Genomic DNA, 23452 nt, shown 5'->3' with positions numbered 1-23452 from the left:
TCATTAAAAGCATACAATTGTGGTGCTGTAGGGGTTAGATATAAAAAGTTAAATATAAAAATTTGACATAATTAATAGGCTATATGCCTTCAGAATTTTGGAAAAAGCTATATATTATATATTGCATATTTTATTTATTATTTTTTAATTTATTTATTTAATTTAAGTCAGTTTTTACCACTTTATTTAGTGTTTAGATTTGTTTTTGGTCTGATTAAGCAGAATGGTTACATGACATGAAAAATTATTTCTTACTAAAGGCACATCATAGTCTTTGATAGATTGTGACTGATGCAATTTGCCACATTTTCATTAAGCCTTATGATAAGTAAGTGTTTCTATTTTTTGAAAATTATTTCTGTAACACAGTTAATAACATCAACTCTCATGCTCTCTAATTTTATTCCTGCAATTCATAATGTTAAAGTTACTGTGTTAAATATAGTAAATTATAACAGGCTTTACATAAGGGTAATCAAGAGATCAGTCCAACCCTGTATTTTAAATGACAACTATCTAACAGTGCACTATTTCATCCCGTTGTAGCACTGCAGATGTGTCTTTCACAGTAATCACTCTACCACCATCTGGTGGGAGGAAAGTCAACATGCCAAAAATATCTATATATATCAGTGACCCAGTTACTCATGGGCTTTGCATGTAAATACATATAGAACTGTTAAATATTTTATAGTACTGCACCAGTAAACACAATGTGCGCCTGTAACTGGCTGTGTTTTATGTTTTCTCTGAAAAAAAACACTACAGCAAGGTACAGAAAGGACGACAGCACTGAAATATAAATTTCACCCTATTGGCTATTAAAAAGGACGTTTTCAGAGAAAGTTAAGACAAAATTTAAAGCTAGGCAAGCTTTTCATGGAAATAAAACCTTTAATTAAAAAAACAATAACTTCTTTGCCTGTTTATTATAATAACAATTGAATGCAATGTTGGTATGTTCTTACTCACCTAAAGTTAAATACTTAATATTCAGGGTGTGTAGTGCTCAAAATCTGTGAGCAAACAAATGCTTTCACCAACAAGTCTGGGCATATTGAGGTATTTCAGTGCTGTGCAAAGTAGCGTTATTAATAGAAAACTGTAAACACACCCGAAATGCAGCCAGTAGCAGAAGAATAGAAAACCGTGGCTGCTCCCACTGGGCGATGAGTGCAATGCCAGAGAGATGCCACTCTGTGTTCACTGACATTGCCCAGAGCTCAGTGCAGCTGTGAGGACAGAGCAAGAGAAAGAGAGGGAGGGAGGGAGGGAGGGGGGGAGGGAGGAGAGGAAAGGGGAGTAAGCATCACAGGCAGGGAGCTAGTGAAAGGAGGGGAATTCATGTGGAGGAGGGGTTTCATTAAGAGTGAGAGAGCTTAAAAAGGATGGTGAGAAAAAGCAAGAAAGCGAGAGAGACTGTGTGTGTGTGTGTGAGAGAGAGAGAGAGAGAGAGAGAGAGAGAGAGAAAGATGCTGTTGCCAGGGAACAACGGTGAATTAGAAACGTCCATGTTTTCAAGCTCGCAGGAGGACAAAAACATGTTCAATCATGGATGCAAAATGGACTGAACGTGACAGGAAGGAAAACAGCTGATCCTGACTCGGGGCATTGCACTCAGCCAAAAGAAAATCAAAGAGAAGGAAGGCAGGTTTGATTACATAACTATCACAACACAGCTCCGATGCGAGTGACGTCATCACAGCAGGATTAGAGGCTGGGGTGGGGGCTTTAGTGTTGGTGGAGGGAGGAGGAGGGTAGAGAGGGGAGGGGGGGGATTCAGCAGAGACAAGCAGAGGTAAATGGGAGGAAGAGAGATAGAGAGTGCTCATCATGAGACGAGCTGAAAGCGCAGGCTGAGGATTATCTTTTGTCCAAAAAGCAGCATGGGATCTGACAGAGGAGACTGAAAAGATGAGAGCAGGATGGTGTTTGCTGTGTGATGATGACCCTGACTCTCCTAACCGTTCTCCCCTTTACAGGAGGACTCGATTTCTCTCTCAGCCTCCATTAGAAGCATCGACAAACAGCAGGAGTGGTCCAACAGCACCTCTCCTGAGCACACAAGTGTCCCACCTGCAGACGTAAACAGTAATGAACCTCACTCTGCTCGAGCGGCTTTAAGGAGGAAGGGGAAAGAGGAGCATCTGAAAGCAAAACAGAGAAGCTTTCAAAACAGTGACGAGGAAATCTCCTTAATTACAGTATGTGAGTAACCTGCTTTTACATGAACCATGGTGTTTTCTGATTACAGCTGGATAAAGTGCTTTTTTTTTACACAGAATGTTACTCACAGAGGGCACAGACTTAATCAATGCTCCGTTTCATTCTGCTAATATGTGTGATTCAAATTAGCGAGACAGTGTCTGTTTTCATTTGTCAGATAAGGAAAGGGCGGCAGTCGTGACTGAATAGCTGCTCACACACTTATTAGCCCTGAAAACCTATGAGTAATGGGATCCTACTGTACACGAAACACACTATATGCTGCCAATTTATGTGTTTCTTCTTCTGCTCTTCTCACTGGTTCAAAGAGGACACCTGGCAGGTTGTCTGGTCCCCGTCAATCAAATCTGTTCAAGCCTTAACCACACCGTACTAATAAAGCAGATTACAGTTTTTGAGTGTCAAACTCTTAATAAAATAATATGTAAAGATGTTTTTGATGTTGATTGATGCTTATTTAATCATGATTATTTAATGTCAAAGAGATTTGAAGCCAAGTTTTCAGAGGCTTTTTCCATCATTGCCTGTAGATTGCAATCAGACAAGTTGAGGAAGGCTCCACTCATCTTGTCTCTGTTGCCTTTTATCATCCGTCGCCCTATTGATACTTATCTTCAAGCTGCGAGCCATGTAAATGATTTAACAGGTCAGAGGAGGAGTATTAGTATAACATTTCACTTACAAATTTTACTCATGTTAGAGGAAAAGTACTTGTCAAGAATATCATTTTATTATTAAAGCATTATTCAGCATTTGCATACGTTTTAATTTCCATCTCTGAGACAGAAGATTAGGTTTTGGTGCACTGAGCACAGTCAATAGCTCTCGAGATAGTGTTTGGAAAATAAAGGCTGCCCTGCCATCTGGACTCAAATCCCTACCGAGCACGTGCTGCTGCAACATTACTTTGTGTCCATCAATCAGCGGTTGACTGTATGAGCAGTTTAACCCGGGTAAGAGACATCTGCACACGCATCTGAACAATCCACACGCACTGATCTGCTGTTTCCGTGTGAATTTCCCTGTTTTTTTCCTCAGCTTGTCACACCCCTCTTAGCTGTGAAAATGATCAATCCGTTTCAGGAGGCTTTTTTTTTAAATCTGAGTGTGAGAACAAAGGAAGGCGACTTGAAGTATAATTTACCCTGAAGGATCTTTATTAAAGTGGCTTTTAAGGAATTCCCCCATCAAGCTCACATCAAACCCCACAACTTCTTCGTGGGACTGATAAACAGACTTTCCTCCACCATTTAGAATCCAATCACAACAGCACAAGCATCATGTAGCCTGAAGGCCTTTTAGCCCACTTTTTTTTCCTTCATATGGGCTCTGATGTGTCTCACTATAGCTCATCAGTGCCATGCCAGTGGACAAATGGACTTTGGTAACGTCTGCTGCAGCATGATCAATGGCTGGGACAGTGATGTAGGAAGGACACCCCCCCCCCAACCCCACATACACATTACTGACACAAGACTCACACATGATGTTTATTCTGTGCGTGACTGATCCTTGTATGACAGCCTGCAATAACTGACCTAAACACGAGACGTTGCGTATGTAAAGCTTTACGTCATATAGCAAGAAAAGGACAGGCGGTGCTGGGTGGACACTTCTGTCATTTCTGACTTGGTTATGTAAAATATGGAAGTACAGGTCAGTCTCTGCTCTAGAGTGGCAGATATTATTTGCTTGTATCACCCTCAGGGGTTAGGGTTAGCATGATGAGCAATGTGGTGTTTTATTTTTGTCTCTTCGCCCAGAGATGCAGAGGAAGAAAACCAAATGGGACTTAGTTTTGCCAGTTTTTTTTACTTACACTGACTTCACTGCATGTGGGTTGTAGAAATTGCAAATTTTGCAATTTTTTGGCTGCATTTTTGATATTTTTCATGTAAGTCAGAAGGATAAAAGTTGCAGATTTGACAGAACTTATTGTTGGATTCTTCACATGACCAGGGCTCACAATTAAGTTTTGTTAAAACTCTTATACACTATAAATGAGTCAGACTTAACTTGGCCTATAAAGACAGCTACACATATCTTTTAACAGTGTTCATGGCATTGTATCCTGAATGATATTGTGTTTTTTCCTGTTTGTCAACCACAGAGAGCTGAATCCCGTCCTCCCTGGCTGAGGATGGGTACAGCAGAAGCCACTTTACGCATGGATAGCATGGAGGTTAAAGACGAGTGGCAGGACGAGGATTTCCCCAGGTATCCCTACATACGTATGAAAGCGAGAGTGTCTGTGGGTGTGCATTTTGTCTATTTCTTTGACAGCCTCTGAAATAATGGAAAGTCAGTCACGTGTGTTGAAAGCTGAGAGGCAGCAGGTGTGTTCTTTCCGTGATGCGGTCGTTATGTGATGCGTGATGAGGGTGTTGTCATGTCAGTGAGCAAAATAGCAGCTTGCACAGAGAGAAAAGACAGAAGGCAACACAATGAATAAATAGTTGGCCACCCACACTCTTTTACTGGCAAGAATCATTTCTAAAGCAGAAGAAATGTGCTTGACAAAAATGAGCAGAGGAAACAGATTATTCCAGGATATCAATTCTATCCTCAACAGCTTTACATGTGTTTTATTACATACAATAATGTCGTCCATCTCCTGCAAGTCATCTTGGTATTCACACGATATCCTGGTGGCTCAGATGGCTAAAGGACATACAAGGTTACTGCAATATGGTGTCTTCAGATGCAGTTCAGAATCATTGGCACGTTCCATCTCTATCTCTGACTGTGAACTAGCTAACAAGGTCAGAAATATCTCAAAAAAATCAAATGTGGTGGAATTATGTAAAATGCTGCTGGGAAATAAGGCAAAGTTTCATGTCAAATTACATTTTTCTCCTGTATTTCACCTTGATCTCAACTTTGTATTGTTTCTTATGGCTGTTTCTTTATGTAATATGATAAACGTACCTTCAAGCAGTTATATTATAATATTGCTTTCACACTGCAAATTGTTTTTCTCTTCCCTACTGTTTAATCCACTCTTGAATATCTGTTGGAGCTGTCTTTAACTTGCCTCTACAAAGCTACTGACAACATAATAACAGCAATTATCTCAGCAGCTCCATCAGCTAGTCCATACTTGTGGTGTTTTTAGGGTGTGTTAGTCTATGCTTGCATGTCTGCGTTAATGTCTGTGTCTTTCTTTCTGTCTGTGTGTCTGTATGAGTGCAATCTACTGTAATCTTGCTCTCCTCTCCCCCAGCGCTCAGGGTTCGTCTGTCTTATTATAATGTCAGAGGGGAGTTGAGAATTACTGGTGTTGCTTTCTCGAACAACACGTATTGTTTCCAAGGACACACTGTACTTATATCACAATAGAGCGTCTCCAAAAAAAAAAGGCTAAGAGCAAAGAAACTGCTTCTCATATTTTTCTTTATAGTTTATTTTTGTTTTGCTTTTTTATCATAGGAGTTTATTTCAAATGCTTATAACTGGCAATTATAAAAAGACCAAAACAATCATTATCTTGGTAGAAGAAGAAAAATAAGAGAAACTATAATTCCTCCAGAAGTCAATCTGTTTTCTAATTTGCACTGTTTCTATTATCACTGTATTTATACATAAATATATTTATCTTCAGGCCACTACCAGAAGATGGAGATGTTGATTCTTCATGTGGCCTCACTGACACCAGAACCAGTACGTGAAATAAATAAACAGCATTAAATATATATTGTTGTTACTATATACATTATCTAAACTTCCCTGACTTGCTTTTTTAGATCCCCCCAGCTCTCTGAATGTGGGAGAGTCCATGGCCCAGCGTAAACGCCGCACCCTGGTCGCCCCCGACATGAACCTGTCCCTGGATCAGAGCGAGGGGTCGGTGCTGTCTGATGACTTCCTGGAAACGCCCGATGACCTGGACATTAACGTGGACGACATCGAGACTCCGGATGAGACTGACTCGCTGGAGTTCATCAACAATGGCAACGAGCTGGAATGGGAAGGTCAGACAGAGGTCACATAATAATGATAATTTTAGAAACATTTAAATGTTCAGGATTAATGGAGACACTGAATTTTTTCAGGTCAAAGGATGCATGTTAAAGCAAATCACATTATCACAGAGCAAAGACAACCCTGTCTCAGACATCACATGTCATCTTCCTTTGGCTTTTAGTTACCGCTTTTCACTTTTCCAAATGAAAAGACACAGTGGATGCCCTCAGAAGTGCAGTCAAGCCAAAAATCATTGGATGTTTACTTAATTCCCCAAAGTTTGCTCCCTTTAGGGTCTTTAATTCTTGTTTCCATCGTAGATCCAGTACAATAGTACTACTGACAACACTCATTTCCTTCCATAGAGTTGAATAAATACCTTTCTCACACAGTCCCAACCATTAGTATTCATTGCTGGACTTTTATAAATTAGATTTAAGCTTTTTGCCAAGTGTCTTTTCAAATCTAAGAATAATTATGTAAAGTTGAATTTTCACAACTTTTTAATTTGACAGTGTTTCCACATTATGTAGTTTGTCTCAAGCCGTGAGTCATGTTGAAGTTTGATAGTGAACAGATATGAAAATCTTTAACTCCGTGACCCTGATCTATCTCATGTTGACCATATGATATCACGTCATAAATGTTAAGACAAGCAGAGAGGATGGTTAAACAGTCTGACCAACAACTTTCTGGTGTCACCTTGTTCCTAGATGACACTCCTGTGGCCTCCGCTAAACGTCTTCCAGGTGAAAGTGAGGAAGAGAGAGACTCATCCGGTCGTCTCTGGCGAACAGTGATCATCGGTGACCAGGAGCAACGGATTGACATGCAGGTCATCAGGCAGTACCTGAGGGTGGTCACACATGGAGGTAAGTTCAGGTCACAAATGCGTGTATGTTCTTTTATAAACATACCAGAGGGTTTATGTGCCTGCGTGCATATATGTATGTTAGGGCTCATTCAAAGTGGGTCGTGAAAGATAAGTACTGTTAAGTTACAATGTATTTCCCCCAGAATATAATCATGTTGTCAGGGTGGAAAAGCCTCTGAAACAGCATTTAGACCTTCAAGGGATGTAAAGAGACATAAAGGCAAAAAGGCAGAGCAAAGCAAACTATTTATATGGTACATTTTATGCACAAGGGAAACTCATGTGCTTCATATTAAAAATACATGTTAGCATAATGGGATTAAGCCGCAACTACTGACTCAAAACAAGTACATACAGCGATTTAAATTAGCAGAATGCAGCACTTGTTGAAGCAAGACAACAGAAAATAGAAAAGCTGTAAAGCTGCTTTGAAAATAAATAAATCATAAGTGAGCAATTTATGAATAAATACAGTAATCTTTACAGAGTTATTTTTTAGACCTCCATAGTCATGTCAAATTATGATACAGCTGATATCAATATTGATTTTTGAGTAAAATGCCACTGCTCACATCATTGCTAATGTCACTGTCATCATGCTGAATGTGTCTCTCTCGTCTCTCAGGTTATTATGGTGAAGGTCTAAATGCCATCATCGTGTTTGCAGCCTGCCACCTTCCTGACAGCAGCTGTGAGGACTACACATACATCATGGAGAATCTCTTCCTGTAAGGGACTCTTTCACAGTTATTATGAATCTTTTTATGATATTATTCTTTTACTTTACTCTGTGTAATTGATCAAAGAATATGACTGAAGATGATTTGTCCATGAAATGCACATGTCAAATCATGTTTGAAATGATCATTAACATTAAATGCTCAAAATGAAAGATGAATCATTTTAACAGCCCTCATTTTGGCTTCAAGTAGTTTCCTTTGTAAAGCACATATCTGAACTGGATCCACTCCAAATCACCATTTAAACATAGGAATTCTGTGTAATTGATGCTTTAATCTCATATGCCGCCATATCATCAGAAGATCTGAGCTTGTTTGTTCTGTCATCAGGTACGTTGTGAGCAGCCTTGAGCTGCTGGTGGCAGAAGATTACATGATTGTTTACCTGAATGGAGCAACTCCTCGCAGGAAGATGCCCGGCATCAGCTGGCTGAAGAGATGCTACCAGATGATTGACAGGAAGTAAGACAGAAAAAAAAACAAAAGCATTGTTTGGGCTAACATGATGAAACTGTGGTCAAGAATGTGAAACTATTGAGTCATGATGTTAGAAATGATGATTAGAAATATGATGGCATCTCAAATACTTTTGCTCTGAATGTCTACTGCAGACTGAGGAAGAATCTAAAGTGTCTCATCATTGCTCACCCAACATGGTTCATCCGGACGGTCCTGGCCATCTCAAGACCTTTCATCAGGTGAGGACATGTTTATAATCCATCAGTCTATCCCTGGAGCGATTTATTGGCTGAGAAACAACTTGTCTCAGCATATCTAAGAAACAGAAAGAAGAAAGAAGATGACTATGTCATGCCATAACACGCCTGTGTGTTTATTCAGACCGTGACAAAACATAAAAGTATTATAATTCGGCGCGTCCTGGTGGCCAAGACACTTAAAACGCTGACTGTGTAATTACAATGTCCATGGTTTTAGTCTTGTCTGAAACCTTTGTTGCATGCCATCCCCCTTCTCTCTCTCTCTCCCCTCACGTTCTGTCTCCTCTCTACTGTCGTCAAAAACGCACAAAAAATACTTTAGAGAAGAAAAAGTACAGTCACTCCGTAACTGTTGCAAACATCTGTCTCAGGTGTAATGTGTTGGCGTCTATCTCAGATGTCTTCACTGCTTGAGTCTCTTGTGCCTTTGCTGTTGTTTGCCTCTCGACTACGACCCTCCTATTAGCATCTGGACGTCTTTCTACTTCACATGTTTATTTGTATTGTTCTGTTTTTTACATATTTCATTTTTAAACCTTTGTTGTTCTCTGCAGTGTGAAGTTCATGGATAAGATCCGATACGTTCACACCCTGGAGGAACTCAGCCAGATCATCCCCATGGAGCATGTGCAGATCCCTGAGTGTGTGCTGCAGTAAGTACTCTCAACCACCAAGGGTCACTACTGAGACACTACATGTGTCTGTGAAAGCTGAACTAATGTGTTGCATGCTTACAGTAACCCTGAAAGAATGCTTACAGTACGGCAATCAAACCAAATCTGAGCCAAACAAACAAGATTTAGTAATGTGTAATTGTTTGCATTTATTTAAATGTATAGTTGTTGCTATTTATTTTAATGTACGTAGCTGAAACACTAGATGGTCAATATAGTGTGTAGTATACTGGCAGGGTAAATAATCTTTGGCTCATCTTCTACATATGATTTGTAATAGTGTACAGCAATATATCATTAGCTTCTTTTTACATCCGTGTGACACATCAGTCAAAGATTTCTACTCTGTTTTTTCTAAGGTATGATGACGAGAAGCTAAGAGCACAAAGGGAAAGGTGAGCAATGGATTTTAATGTGATTTCACATTAAAAAGGATTTTAAGTTCATGCTCTTGATGTAGTTTTGATATCTGTCTGTCTGACTTACAGACTTGAGCAAGAGCAGCAGCAGACCAACTCGACACTGCCTAAAGAAAGGTGAACTCATTTACATACAGTCCGAAGCCATTTCTGGATGAATTAAATACTTTTTTCTGCTACAGAACGACGCCACTACAACATGGAAACTGTTCAGACATTTTATTCTTTTATTTAAAACTGGTGGTGGTTACTATAAGTCTGAAAAAAATCACTTTCACTTACAGTTTCAGTTATTTAATTCCATCCATTAAGAGTCTGGAATAAGGCAGCTTCCTTCATTAATGTCAAGAAAATGTCATGCAAAAGGCTGAATAGTAAATCAACTTGTTTGAACAACTATTGCAGCCACTTGGATGTATTTTAGCAGCAGAATTATCAACATAACATGAGCTAGTAAAATATTTACATATTTACTTATGGCTTAACTCTAATCTGTCACGTCCAGGCCGAAGTCAATGATAGCAGAGGTGGGCAGTGACATCTGACATTAAGGTAAGTGTTCTCATTGACTTAACTGCCCCTCCATCGACTTTGCAGGCTGGTTTGTAATGTCAGCCCACTGTAACTAACCTCTGACATACATAGAAATGTTGTCTTTTGCGCACACACGCATGCTTATGTCTGCAAAAGAGACACGATACAGTAAATCACTGAAATGCTGGACGATGGCCTGTTCGGAGTGTGGAGGGTCACCAACCGAAAGTCCAAAGGGTCAGCTCTCAGTTCAAGAGCTCCGAGATCCAATTTACAGTATCATATCGAGTCCAGTCAAACCAGAAAGAGTGATGGGTTGACTCAGATCTTAAAAGTCAAATTTTCTTTTAAAACAGTGAAAAATTGAAATCAAATCTGTAGTTTTAGAAAACAAATCAAACTTAAATACATCTCTGTTTATGGGTAGATGAAGGAAACTGAAGCACACCACTGTTTCTTTTATTCTATTTTTATTTCATTTTAATGAAATTGCAAATCGCATCAAAGTGTTAACTGTCAACTTCAAATGTCAACTTTTTGATTCCTCCTGGGCTCTGGTCCTTCTCTAAGGGCACCAGGCCAAAGGCTAAAGTACAAAATATGTTGCTGAATATATACTGAAAATATATTGACTACTGTAACTCATCAAGTGCAGCTTATTTCCACGTTTGCCAAGTCATGTTTCAGCTCAGACTGCATAACAGTCCAAAAAATGTTACCTGAGCCTCAAACACTGTATTCCCCTTACCCCGTGTTACATAAAGCACAGCTGCGTACCCTGTCCTGAAATCAGAGGAAATACCCACCACAGCAGGCAGCAGCAGGCCGCAGCAAGTCGGGGTTAGTTAGGATGGGTTATTTTGGAAGTCCCCACCCCCCACCTCCGTGTGTGCTGTGCTACTGACCACTCCTATGAGCCTCCATATATCACCCGGAGGACTGGCTGACATCCCAGGAATGGACACAGACACCATCTCCTAACCAAATGCCAGGGGAGGAAGCAGGAGAAAAATATATAGGCAAACCTGATATGTGTCGTGTTTGACGGGGGAGAATAGTTCATGCGTACTGACATACAGCAGATCTTGAAATTGTATCAGGAACATTATATTTATGCAGGTGCAAAATGTCGATGAATCATTATCAAATTATCATTCAGACTGTCAGGACCAAAGGTCAGACAGAGAGAGAACTTAACTTTCTGTATTTGCATTACAGAGCTTTGAATCAAAAGGCCTATGGGGAACATCCATTCATTAAAATGGGAGCCAGCCTAGACCATCGCTTGTTGCACCGGACTGACTGGATTACATGCAAGACAATCATTTCTCAAAACATTATTTTCAATAAAATACTTGCTTCAAACAACTGAAAGTTCATTTACACCAAAGCTTTACGAGTTACAAGCTAAATAAAATTATATCTGCTCCCTGCATGTCGACCTGAGCTCTAACCATAGCATGAATTCAACCATATGAATGAAAATGTACGGACTTGGATGAACTCTCAAGCATCTCCCGACGGAGCCGGAAATGTCAGGCGTTTGTTCATACTTGTAATATATTTTTGAGAAAGGTGTTTGCACAGATATTTGGTTTTGTTATGAACGTTATGGGTATCGTTTGGTTTCATGATCGTTTACCGACAAATAATGTGCGATGATATTGTTCCTCTTAGACCTACAGTCGATGTTACTGATGCAAACGTGTGTTACAGTTTCAGGTTTTCCAGAGTTTGATATGCAGGTGGCATGCTTGTTTATATCCTTCTGTCTCTGTTACATTTGTTTTTGTCAGTTTTTAAGTCATTTGAAATGATGTTTTAAGAAATACTTTTACAAGAAGAAAGAAAATCATACATTGCTACAAATGAAATATATTTAAAGAGAGAGTCAAATTATTAAAAGTGTTATTTATGAAAATGTGCCATTTACTGTTTGTAAAAAAATAAATGAGTGAACTAAAACAAGCTTTTGTCATGTCGTGATTATACTCCCCATATCCAACCTTGACTCCTGCAACACAACAAGTACAGCCTTACCCACGTACATCACAACTTATATTTTCATCTTTTTTATTGCCTCTAAATGTGTTCCAGTTTGGTCCAGAATGTTTGTGACATTTCCCGGTGAGTTATTAAAGGGCATCGTTTTGATTTATGAGAAGACTGTGTTGGCCAAGTTGGTTGATGTTCTTCATGTCACCTGACAGTCCTGTGCTGCTCTTCATAGGGATCATTCAGACCCCTCTTTATTTTTATATGCAAGGTTACTGTGTTCACAAGGTATAAGGACGATATATAACTGTATTGTCGCTGCAATCTGTGAGCAGCAGAAGAGATTTTTGCCTTTATCCTGCATGTTCTTTTACATTTTTACCATTAACTGAAGTCTACTATGCAAAATCAATCAGTCTAATCTGATTAATTGATTCAGCTATAAAAGAAAATTAAATTACATTACTTCATATGTCTCTTGACCTATAATAATATACAATTAGTATTTCAACAATAAATTAAAAAACATGGTCTGTTTGCTGAACTTGTGTTTATGATTAATCGATATTGGCATTGGCAACAATACGATGAAACAGAAACTACATTTAGTGAAAAACACTTATTTGCTTTCTTTCTGAGACTTCGATGACAATGTTGACGCCACTCTGAAGTCTGTGCGCTCAGTACAAAGCTAGAGCTAGCAGGTGATTAGCTTAGCTTAGCAAACTGCAACTAGAGGGAAACCGTTAACCGTGCTCCCTCCAAAGTTCAAAAATACACCTGCAGCACCTCTAAAGCTCATTAATGACATATTTTGTTTAATCTTATGACAGTTTGTGGTTTTACAAGGATTTATGTGGTATAACTACTTCTTGACGAACAACGGCCAGGTACACAGTCTTGTCGTCACCATCATGTCTTCAGGAAGCAGTCACACTATGTAACACCCTCTAAAACCACAAATTGTTTTTACGGTTCAGTTTTTGTACGGCTAAAACACATAATATATACGTTGTGTTAATTAGTGAGCTTTTGGGATTTTTTGAACTTCGAATAGACCCTTGCTAGCTGTCTGTACCACAGACTCCAGTCTTTATGCTATGCTAGGCTAACCACCTTCAAACATGAGACTGATAACGATCTTCTCATCTTGGACTCGGCATGAAAGCAAACAAGTGTATTTCCCAAACTCAGTCAAACTATTCCTTTTTATCCTTGAAATGTAGGTAATTTTACATTTGGTTTAGCCTCATTCTAACTGTAAAAATAATATATATAACAAAATAGTCATCTAAAGGTCTGTCTGTCCTCTCAGTCTACAGAAGGAAAAAGTATGTGCACCACATGCCTCACACAGTGGACCACATGGCTTGGTGCGTATGTCGGAGCAGAGCCATATGGGACAGTTTTGTAACCCCCAATCTTTTTTCCCTTTCTTTTTTTAACCATATACTGTATATAACATTTTCTGTTTACTAACATCCGACTACTACAATACATCAAGGCTCTGCCAGTTATTTCGATGTAAGAGATGAAAAAATATTATCATCACATGGTGCCAGCAGTGAAACATGACACCATGTGCTCCGATAGCTGGAACTCAAAGTTCACCTCTCTCACACTTACACTTAAAGAGATAAGACCAGTTGTAAATTAATTTCTTCAAATACTCCACAAACAAAAGGTTAGACTGCCGCACACAGAGGCGTGTAATAACTGAGGCTGATAAGCAGTGTACTGTAAGTTCAAAGAGATATGTGCTATAGTTACTCGAGACCCTCTGGTCACATGGCTGGTGGACATGTACTCCAGCTGGTTGCATCAGAAATATGCGTGACACAGCAGGCTGACACACAAAAGCCAACTAAATATAGTGCTTCTGGTCTTCACCCACCCAGAGCTGTCTAAGCATGGAAAAGTTTCCCTCGAAAAACCCAAATAATGAGGTTTTACTCTGTGCTGTGACAGATGTTTCAGAAACAGGACGTGACTTATTTACTCTGGCATGTATTACAGTAAATTAAAATTATTGTACGCTTAGCACTTGCCTCCTATATATACAGTGCCAATACTCCCTTAGGATGAATTTAATCTCCACTTAAAGTACATGTCTGAGTATTTGAAACCAAACTGATCATCACCAGTCTAAATGGGCTTCCTGCTTGAATTTCTCTACTATCTTCTAAGAACTCTGTTAGGTGTGTGGTATTTGTCAGGTATTTGGTTGGCCAGTGTTCACAGGCTCCCTCACAGCAGGTGGAAAATTTGGGGTCTACTTTCATGTAAATGTGACGCTCCTAAGTCCTCCTCCCATTGGTGTTGTGTGTTGTAAAGTGGTGGCTTATTGGCTGCAGGAAAAAGAAGCTGATTGGTTTGAGAGGCTGTGACGCTGCAGCCAAATCCTTTATATGCCCGGCAGGGAGATTGTCTATCAATGAAGTAGTAAAAGGGGGGAACATCTGTGGCAGAAGAGAAGGAAAGGTTTTGAGCCTTTGAGTGAGCGCTTGCTTTGGTTGGGTTCCCTTCTTTTATTTACCGAATTCAAGAGTTGACCAATATCTAAAATAAGAAAATGAAGTTAATAATTGGCATTGGAGGGTAAGTATTGTTTATTGTATTTTCCTATGTGTCTATAAATGAAAATTTGCCAAAACTTAGAGTGTAAATCATATTTGCGTGGCATGAAATTCATCTTAATTTCAGAGTGACCAACGGTGGGAAGACCACTTTGACAAATAGGCTACTAAAGACATTACCCAACTGTTGTGTGGTGCATCAGGATGATTTTTTCAAGGTAAGAAAAATTAAAGTCACCATTTTTATAAGCTTTGAGGTTTGTATATTAAATTTAAAGCTACAATACATATGATTTGAATGCATTAATGCTAAGTTAATAAAAGTATTACTTATAATATGTTCTTGACTACATTTTATGCTCAGAAATAACCCGCCAGTCTGACCTGCAGATGTCCTGTCATCGCAGTAGCCTAGTAATACATCTGGCTGATTGTCTCCTGGACAGCCAATGAAAGGGTTGAGCGTCCCCACTTAAAGTCAGACTTAGTCCAAACATGTTGCAAGTTCTGCAACTAACTTATTTGCAACTTGACTGTTAATATTATTAACCTCATTTGGCATAAAAGAAGCCATTTTATTTCTACCACATCCATCGTCTATTCGTGTTGCATTCAGGGTCAGCAAAGGTTGATTGACCACCACTCATGTTTTTTAAAACATCAGTGACTTGATGTCACTTTTTTATCTTATCTCATATGTCATGCCACTATAGCAAGACATGGGTGTCGTTTAAGGCCGCGTTACTGAGAAAAAAAATCTAAATCGCAAGTTCCAAGTCGCAAGAGTCCGAGGCTCTCGAGAAATAAACATGCTAGAAGTTCCATCCCTAAAAGCATCCTTCTTTTCGTCAAAGTGAGGCAACAGCGAGCGTTATCACCCAAAGACCTTATGAAGAGAAAAGCGCTGTCCTATCGCAATTGCAACATTGAGAAAAAATAATTTTTAAAGCGCACCAAAAAAAATTTCACCGTGTGCTACTTTTGGTGGAGACGAGTCCCTGACTTGTCCTGTCCAGGTGTGATCAGCTCCGACTGATTACTAGGTTGCAGCAATGTTTTATTGGTGACTGTTATTTCAGAAACCCGATCAAATAGAAGTCGGGGAGGACGGCTTTAGACAGTGGGATGGTAAGAATGGATTTCCCTTAGGAAAACCATGCAGTAATGTACTTTTTCTTTCCTGCACATTTCTGTAGTTTGGTAACAAATCAATTCTGTGAATGCTACAGACATTCACTAACCGTGACTAATGTGTGTTCAAGCACATTGGTGAGGAGTGTCGTTTGCATGTGTGGTGAAGCCCGCTGTTCTTTCTTTCCTCCTTGTTCTTTATCAGTGATCACGGCTCTGGACATGGAGGCTATGGTCAACACTGTGAAAGGCTGGCAAGAGAACCCGGTCAAGTTTGCCCGCTCCCATGGCGTCAGCCTGGCACCTGAATCCGACTCGGAGAATGGGATCCATTTTCTCATCGTGGAGGGATTCCTCATCTACAACTACAAGTGGGTCTCTTGCCGATATCAGCTTCACTTCTGGCCTCGTTTTCTATAAAATTGAAGCTACAGGCCTCTTGAACACTAAATCTTTTCACTAATCAGAGCCTTGCCTCCCCTCTGCAGGCCTCTTCTTGACGTCTATGACAAATGTTTCTACATTTCCGTTCCTTATGAGGAGTGCAAAAGGAGGAGAAGGTAACAGCCTTGTGGAGTAATGCTGACAGATTGCACTTGAGTGACACAGTATTACAGGTGTTGGCTATATATATGACTTGATTGATTATGTGTCTTGCAGTACAAGGACATACACAGTCCCCGATCCCCCCGGCCTCTTCGACGGCCATGTCTGGCCCATGTACTTGAAACACAGGAAAGAGATGGAGAGCAAATGCGACAGAATAGGTATGTTAAGATAATTCCTCACATCTGGAACTAAATATCAACGATCCCTCATGTTTCTGCACTGCTCTGACTCCCTATTTCCAACCTTACTGACTAAATCCAAGCAAAATATTCCCCTCATTCGCAACTGATTTGTCTCTTTCTGCACAGAGTACCTTGACGGGATGACATCAAAGGAAGATATGTACAACAAAGTATATGAAAGCATTCAGAACTCCCTGCTGAACAACTTATAGGTAAATAAACTTTTAAACATTGATTAGCTTGAACATTATCTCAGTCAGATGATTCATCGCTGTTTTCGTCAGTGTGAGTAACTGCTCTTCTTCTCTCTCTCTCTCTCTCTCTCTCTACAGCAGGACGGGGATGACAGAGGACTTGTGTATAGACTTGTAAATATAATTTTGAGTAAATGTGCAACATCAATTCTGTACTTCTAGCCTATATGATTTCTGATTTGTAAATAGTTAATCATGTAACTTATTAAGAACTAACGGCAGAAGCGTTGTGTTTTGTATAATCCTGTGTAACTTTTTTTTCTAAAAGATAAGCCACCTCTGGATTACCCAGTGTTGAACATCAGGGACAGATCTAAAATCTGATCTTGTTGTATTATACATCAAAGTGAAATACCCACTGGGAGGAAGGATTTTTGTCTCACAACATAAAGAAATGACTGAATCCACTTTAAGTCTCCTGTTTTTATTCCTGACTCACTTCAAACAAACCCGTATAGTTCCCATAAAAGTCCTGTTCTGACTCATAAACCTCACGTTTGACAGCTCAAACATTTACATATATTGAGGATGACTGATAACATCCTGCAGCTCTTGAATGAGCCTCGTTATAGCCCAGATTAGATTTAGTGTCATAGTGAAAGCGGCTGGTTGGCTAATCATTTCCTCGAAAAGACAATTCCCTCGAACAGGCTATTGTAGTCACAGGAAGGGAAAGTACAAAAGTACAAATACAATGATTTTACTGCCTCCATTACTACAGCTACATTGTTTTACTGCATTTACAACTGTCTTTATTAATTTTATATTATAGCTTGATTATCTGGTTTTGTACATCTTGCTCTTGTATGCAGTTAGTTTGGTTGTTTGACAACGAATGTTTCTTGTTTTCATGTCACTCTTGAAAAAGAGATCTTGACCTCAATGAGACTATCTGATTAAATGAAGTTTCTAAAGAGTTGCCATTTTAAAGATCTGGATACACAAATGTGAAATGATGTTGAAGCATCTATGCCTTTAAATATGACCACTGTTTTTGCTTTTGTTATATAAAATTGGAAAAATAATTATTTTACCTATATCTTAAACATGAAAGAAATTACATAATTATTGACTCTTTAGAGATCCTGAATTTATTTTAGGCTTTGTGAGAATGATTAAACTAAACTCATAACACTGGGTACATAAACTAAGAAAGAAAATCTTTAGAAGCACTTGAAAGTAATTATTATTATATTTAATGAAGCCCTCTTTTCATTTGCTCCCTGAACAAGGAGCTCAGAGTCCGCTACAGAATATATTGTCTTGCTCAAGGACATGTCAGCTATGATAATACTACAGCCCTTACAACACCTGAAGTTTCTTTATTCTTGCCTGTAGCCATGTGGAGTAAAGGACACATTTATTTTATTTTATTTTATTTTATTTTAATTAAGACATGTAGTGAAAGTGGCGTGCTCTCTACCCTCAGCTAACACTATCTGCACAGAAAGGAGGGGAAACATGAGCAGTATATTTCACATTTATTGATATTTCAATATCAAAAACCCAGTGAGTTATATAGTAACTTTGAAGGTTGTGTTTTCTATCTGCTGCTGACTGTACAACATCATTTTGAAGCAGAAAACTTGTGTCTGACGGGCAGTAATGACTAGGATATGAGGATTTATACCCAAAGCATAAAATAATGGATTCACCACCTATCAGAAAACACATCCATAAGACTTGCTGAATCTCTCCTTTTTCTTCTTCTGACCACAGATCACTTCACACTGTACATTAATTTGAGAAAAGACCAGCCAGCTCTGACCCTGGCAGAGCAGTGCAGGGTGTGTATGTGGGGGTGGTGGGGAGGGGGGGTTTCAGGGTCTTGTGATACGTTTCTGGGAGTCTTTGCATGCCAGCAGTTGGCCTGGAGTAGAGGGGAGCTGGTCTGTCAGTTTATATTTAGGCTAAGTGCCTGAGGTGTCAGGGGAATATATTTAACGACTGTACAGCCAATTACTGATTACCACACACCCACTCCGCTGGTCTGACTCGAGTCGGGCCAGTCCCAACGCACCACCACGGGGGCGGGTAAGGTGAGAACCTTGTTGGGTGGCATTTGCTCCCACGTCACCCGCTGCCATGACGACCTGCAAAGTGCAGGTTCTCTATGTTTGGTCTGAGAGGCAGGGACACAGGAGATGAGCAGCTGTCATATGCTCCACAGACCCCCCCCGTGTGAGTCAGTGAGGACCCCTGAGGCAGTGAACAGTTGTGGTTTTGCCACTTAATAGCAGGAATATTTACAGCTGCCTTCCTGCGTCAGACATATGTGAACAAGTGAATTCATTTCTGTTATAAAAGAACAGGTTGGCCTTGTGTTCGTCATTGATTTTAGTTTTTTAAAGACCATGAAGTGATTTGGTAAGTGGCACTTAGTGGTTTCACAATGACTTAAAACCCAGAACAGAAAAAAATGGCATCTGGTGCTTTTAAGCCCATCAGAGGAAACATATCTTTATTTATTTTATTACTCTACTACTCTAATCCTAAAGCTCAACCTGAAAAATATCAAATAATTGAAATGTAATGCTTCAATAATGATGAAGAAAAGAAGAGCAAGCCTCCACCAAAGTAATGTCACTTATTTCAATTGATTTTTCACAACTCTTCTGCCAGTATAAGTTGATGTCTTATATTAATATTAATGTTTCTACTGTGCAGTGATGTTTTTCTACAGGTTATGAGGCTCAGTTTGTCAGTTATTCTCCACGTTTATATTGAACATAAATATTTTCCCAGGGGCAGGATGATCATGCAATAATAGTGTGTTCACCAACTGAGGAGCAGATACACCGCTTAACCAACGTAAAACAAGTCTAAATATACAACACATATTTAGCACTATATGACCAATTTTAAAACTGCTAATTGTTGTCCAGCACTGAACTGATACTATACTGATCTATTCCTAGGTTTCTTTCCATTTATTCTTCATCTACAGATGCTTTGATGTTTTTTTATGCTTTTTGTCTTGTAATATCAACCCTCTGGCTTATTTACATTACACTGATGTTAATTAATGTGTGCTTTCACTGATAAATGAATAAATACAGTGAAATTCATTCATAAAAATTCACGGTAAAATAAAAAACAAAATAAAAACAACCTATGATTCAGATTGGGTCAGGTCATGTTAACCAGTGTGAACAAACTATATATAAGTTTGACCTATCGAGTCTTAGTGTCCACTTAAGGAATAAAAAAGAGAAATAAAATTAAACTTGTTGCCCTGGCGCTTTTTGTTTGTGTTTTTGATTTAGTTATGCACAAATCTTTGCTCTATAAACTTTAATGATAGGTAAATATATCTAAGTGTAATAACAGTGGTAGCCAACAACCACTTATATCATAACCCTTGAGGCCAAAGTAATCCCTCAAAAAACAGATTTTTAAGCTTGAGATCAAACTGTATAAACATTTAACATTAAAAGAGTTTGAAGAGCTCACATATTAAGAGCTCTCAACGCTAATTTGTCACATGTTGATACCAAAACATGAAGAAACGCCAGCATGTTGCTCAAAGCTGAAACGTGAGGAGAGCTGACCACGCTGATTCTGACATCAAAGATAAGCAAGACATGTGTCACAAGAAACCCGATGGTCTGAGATGACCTATATATCTGATCAGGCATTTCTATTTTAACTCGTGTTCGACTGCAAAACCAGCGTACTTTTATTTAAGAGGTTACAGTTTTTACTTTCAGGAGGACCCAAAGGTCCACATAATGGGGGGGATTTACCCACAAACAGATGTTAATAATTTTCATGTATTTCAAACATTGTTTCATCAGTGTCTCACCTGTATTGTCTTCCCCATGATCTGTGGTAAACCCTCTGGATCTATCATTTAGGTGTATACTCCTCAGAATGGCAGTGTGAGGCCTCAGGGGGAAGACCACAGGTATATTCCTTGTGGGAGAGTTTCTTGTGGTAAAACCATTTTAAGACCATCATCTTCGTTAAATCTCACAAGAAGCAAAGCTGTGAGCAGCCCTGGAAACCTAGATTCATGGGATAAGATATATTCAAAGCGTAAAAGAATTAGTCTTTCACACGGGGAACGTCTGCTGCTGCTGCTGCTGCTGCTGCTGCTGTAGGCGTACCATGAAAACAACCAGAAACTGTTTCTTTTATTTCCAAACACTCCTAATTTACAGTACAGATTAGTTTTTGTGGCAACATTATGTTGTGATTTGTTTACTTTCAGGCACACAAGAAAGACTCAATTCAACGTCAATACTTACTGGCTACATTTTGTGGGTTACATGTCCTGCTCGGGAGGTCTTGTGCCAAACCAGTGCCGAGGATCTGTCTCTCTTATAAATCTGGACTGCAGGGCGGTCCCAGACTTTGGAACAGGGAAAAGGTCTCTTTTTGCTATGAATAGCTTCACCATCTTGATGCCCTATTTGGCCGAAGAAACGCACACCACAGCGCTTCATCTGAGAGGTGATGAATACTGAGCTGTGTGTGACTGTACATCACTGTGTGTGTATTTGTGACCCACATCAAGCAGCTGAGCAGAATATTTAAAAATATAAATAATAGTCTCATGAGGGTGCTGCTCACAGTGTGTTTATGACTATGTTAATCTATATCTTGTCGCCATTAATTTATAATATTAAGAGTTTCAATGTGTCATACATAAAGTATTCATGTTTGTGGAGCTCTATAATGACTTCACAGCAACTTTATAGGTCACAGCTTGTAAAGTGTTGTTTAGTACTAAGAACTGACTGTAAAGCTATTTTCAGTGGCTCCATTTATAGTGTTATATTTATGATATATAGTACTGGGAAAAGGTTTTAGGCACTTTAGATGTTTACATTCTTATCCATGATGCAATACCATGAGGAAGGCAAACATACAGCCAGAGTCGTAAAGATGTATCTTCATCAACAAGAAGAGCAAGCAGTCCTGTAACGGTTGGTTCGGCCTCCGCATGATCTCAACATCATGGAGTCAGTCTGAAATTACACGAAGAGACAGAAGCAGCTGAGACGCCTGAATCCACAGAACTGTGGAAAGTTCTCCAAGATACTCGGAACAACCAACCTGCCAAGTACCTTGTAAAACTGTGTGCAGGTGTATTGAGTTTACTTTTAGGTTTCGTCTCTTTACTGAACTTTGTATAAGTTAATTGATAAATAAAAACTATTCATGGCATTATTTTTTACTTTTAGTGCCTAAAACTTTTGCCCAGTACTGTACATACAGTGTATATGATTAGAAAATGAATACTGATTCATTGACATGTACATGTAAGCATCTTTTTAATGTTGTCATTGTGACCAGTAAATACAGCCGTGAAATAAATGTATAGTGGAGTAAAAAGTAGAATATTTCCGTCTGAACTGTAGTGGAGTAGAAGTAGCATAAAAATGGAAATACTCAAGTAAAGTACAAGTACCTCAATATTGTACTTGAACACATGTACTTAGTTACATTGAACATCTGGCTTTTAAAAATGTTTAGTATCATAACGTTTATTATACTTTACTGTTGCCCATTACGCACAGTTGCACGTCTTTTTTTCGAGATCTCCACAAGAAAATATTCACCTTCAGCTTTCAAACTCATTTGTAAGACCTATCAAAAAATGTATCTCACAACATTATTGGGCATTTTGTTCATGAAATTGCACGAAATTGACGAATAATCTAAGCGAGGTCACATGTTCAAATCACCAAACTGCTCTGAGCAACAACTGGTGCGTAAAATAAATCACTGAGTAACAAAGATGTCGATAATGCTTTAGACACGTATTACTAATATTTAAAATTTGTTGAACTCTGAACCCAAACTGCACCTACGCTCAACATTTAGTGTGGCGCCAACAAACCGTGCTGAATTAACTCCAGTTGAAGATGAGCGATAATGAGCAGAAGGTGAGTGACTGTTGAACCTGAATGGATACTACTGACGACTGAAAACAAACTGAAAATGTATCTTAAAAGGAAATTTTGACACAAAGGTCACTGGAAACTAAATGAATTTGCCATGAAATGATGAATAAAAGTGACATATTTGTTTGTTTAACAGGGACAGTAAAGATAAACACTTGCATGTCCATATTAGGATTTTGAATTGAGTGTAAAACAACTAAATACACAAATAAAGAAATTAAAAAAAACAAAGAAACAGTGCAAACACATTTTCTCATAAAGCCTACTGGTCATGAAAGAGGAACACTGGATGAAAATGGACGTTTTTATAGACCTGAACTGACAGATTTGCCAGGAGGGAGACTAGAGGATAAAAGGATCTTCAAGTGTTCAGCATGGTAACATCATGGATGTATAAAGAGGTAACACAGATACAGTCCGCCGCCTTGTGGAGAAGTTTTAGGCCTGCATGAGGCCATGAAGCCTCCCAGCTCAGTGCTGTTCCAGGATTGTTGCACAATGTTGGAACATTCAAACTACCATCTGATATTTGTTTATTAATCCTGATGAATGACTGTGTATTGAATTTAAACGACGTGGAACTAAACTAAACTAAATATTTATATCATTTTAGGTTTTTATAATGACATTTTAATACGGCAACA

At 39.0% G+C, this 23452-nt stretch overlaps 2 protein-coding genes across 5 annotated transcripts; both read left to right on the top strand.

The window, feature by feature from the left end:
- Nucleotides 1-1789: 1789 nt before the first annotated feature.
- On the top strand, nucleotides 1790-12114 carry LOC122993653 (caytaxin-like). 2 transcript variants are annotated; one of them, XM_044367997.1, is made up of 13 exons: nucleotides 1790-2204; nucleotides 4337-4443; nucleotides 5828-5886; nucleotides 5970-6197; nucleotides 6903-7061; nucleotides 7689-7791; nucleotides 8134-8265; nucleotides 8415-8501; nucleotides 9077-9175; nucleotides 9556-9591; nucleotides 9685-9732; nucleotides 10121-10167; nucleotides 11368-12114. In XM_044367997.1, exons 2-12 carry the CDS (start codon nucleotides 4367-4369, stop codon nucleotides 10158-10160), a joined length of 1068 nt encoding a protein of 355 aa, XP_044223932.1. In that variant the 5' UTR covers nucleotides 1790-2204; nucleotides 4337-4366; the 3' UTR covers nucleotides 10161-10167; nucleotides 11368-12114. The 2 variants fall into 2 exon arrangements, with proteins under 2 accessions (XP_044223932.1, XP_044223931.1); XM_044367996.1 differs by having other exon boundaries at nucleotides 1790-2208.
- Nucleotides 12115-14574: 2460 nt separating this feature from the next.
- LOC122993654 (nicotinamide riboside kinase 2-like) lies at nucleotides 14575-17304 on the top strand. 3 transcript variants are annotated; one of them, XM_044367999.1, is made up of 8 exons: nucleotides 14575-14742; nucleotides 14848-14938; nucleotides 15800-15848; nucleotides 16057-16222; nucleotides 16340-16411; nucleotides 16512-16618; nucleotides 16769-16854; nucleotides 16978-17304. In XM_044367999.1, exons 1-7 carry the CDS (start codon nucleotides 14717-14719, stop codon nucleotides 16852-16854), a joined length of 597 nt encoding a protein of 198 aa, XP_044223934.1. In that variant the 5' UTR covers nucleotides 14575-14716; the 3' UTR covers nucleotides 16978-17304. The 3 variants fall into 3 exon arrangements, with proteins under 3 accessions (XP_044223934.1, XP_044223933.1, XP_044223935.1); XM_044367998.1 differs by having other exon boundaries at nucleotides 16975-17304; XM_044368000.1 differs by lacking the exon at nucleotides 15800-15848 and having other exon boundaries at nucleotides 16975-17304.
- Nucleotides 17305-23452: the final 6148 nt, after the last annotated feature.

The sequence above is a fragment of the Thunnus albacares genome, chromosome 12 (genome assembly GCF_914725855.1).
Source record: "Thunnus albacares chromosome 12, fThuAlb1.1, whole genome shotgun sequence".
NCBI classification, from domain to species: domain Eukaryota; kingdom Metazoa; phylum Chordata; class Actinopteri; order Scombriformes; family Scombridae; genus Thunnus; species Thunnus albacares.
This window is presented reverse-complemented; position numbering and strand designations above follow the sequence as displayed.

Bases quoted from the DNA above. Each gene is read 5' to 3' on its own strand.
- LOC122993653 (XM_044367997.1), top strand. From the start codon at position 4,367: ATGGGTACAGCAGAAGCCACTTTACGCATGGATAGCATGGAGGTTAAA. The intron at 7,792-8,133 runs GTAAGGGACTCT...TTCTGTCATCAG, and splicing joins ATCATGGAGAATCTCTTCCT to GTACGTTGTGAGCAGCCTTG. The intron at 9,176-9,555 runs GTAAGTACTCTC...GTTTTTTCTAAG, and splicing joins ATCCCTGAGTGTGTGCTGCA to GTATGATGACGAGAAGCTAA.
- LOC122993654 (XM_044367999.1), top strand. From the start codon at position 14,717: ATGAAGTTAATAATTGGCATTGGAGG. The intron at 14,939-15,799 runs GTAAGAAAAATT...CTGTTATTTCAG, and splicing joins ATCAGGATGATTTTTTCAAG to AAACCCGATCAAATAGAAGT. The intron at 16,619-16,768 runs GTATGTTAAGAT...CTTTCTGCACAG, and splicing joins GAGCAAATGCGACAGAATAG to AGTACCTTGACGGGATGACA.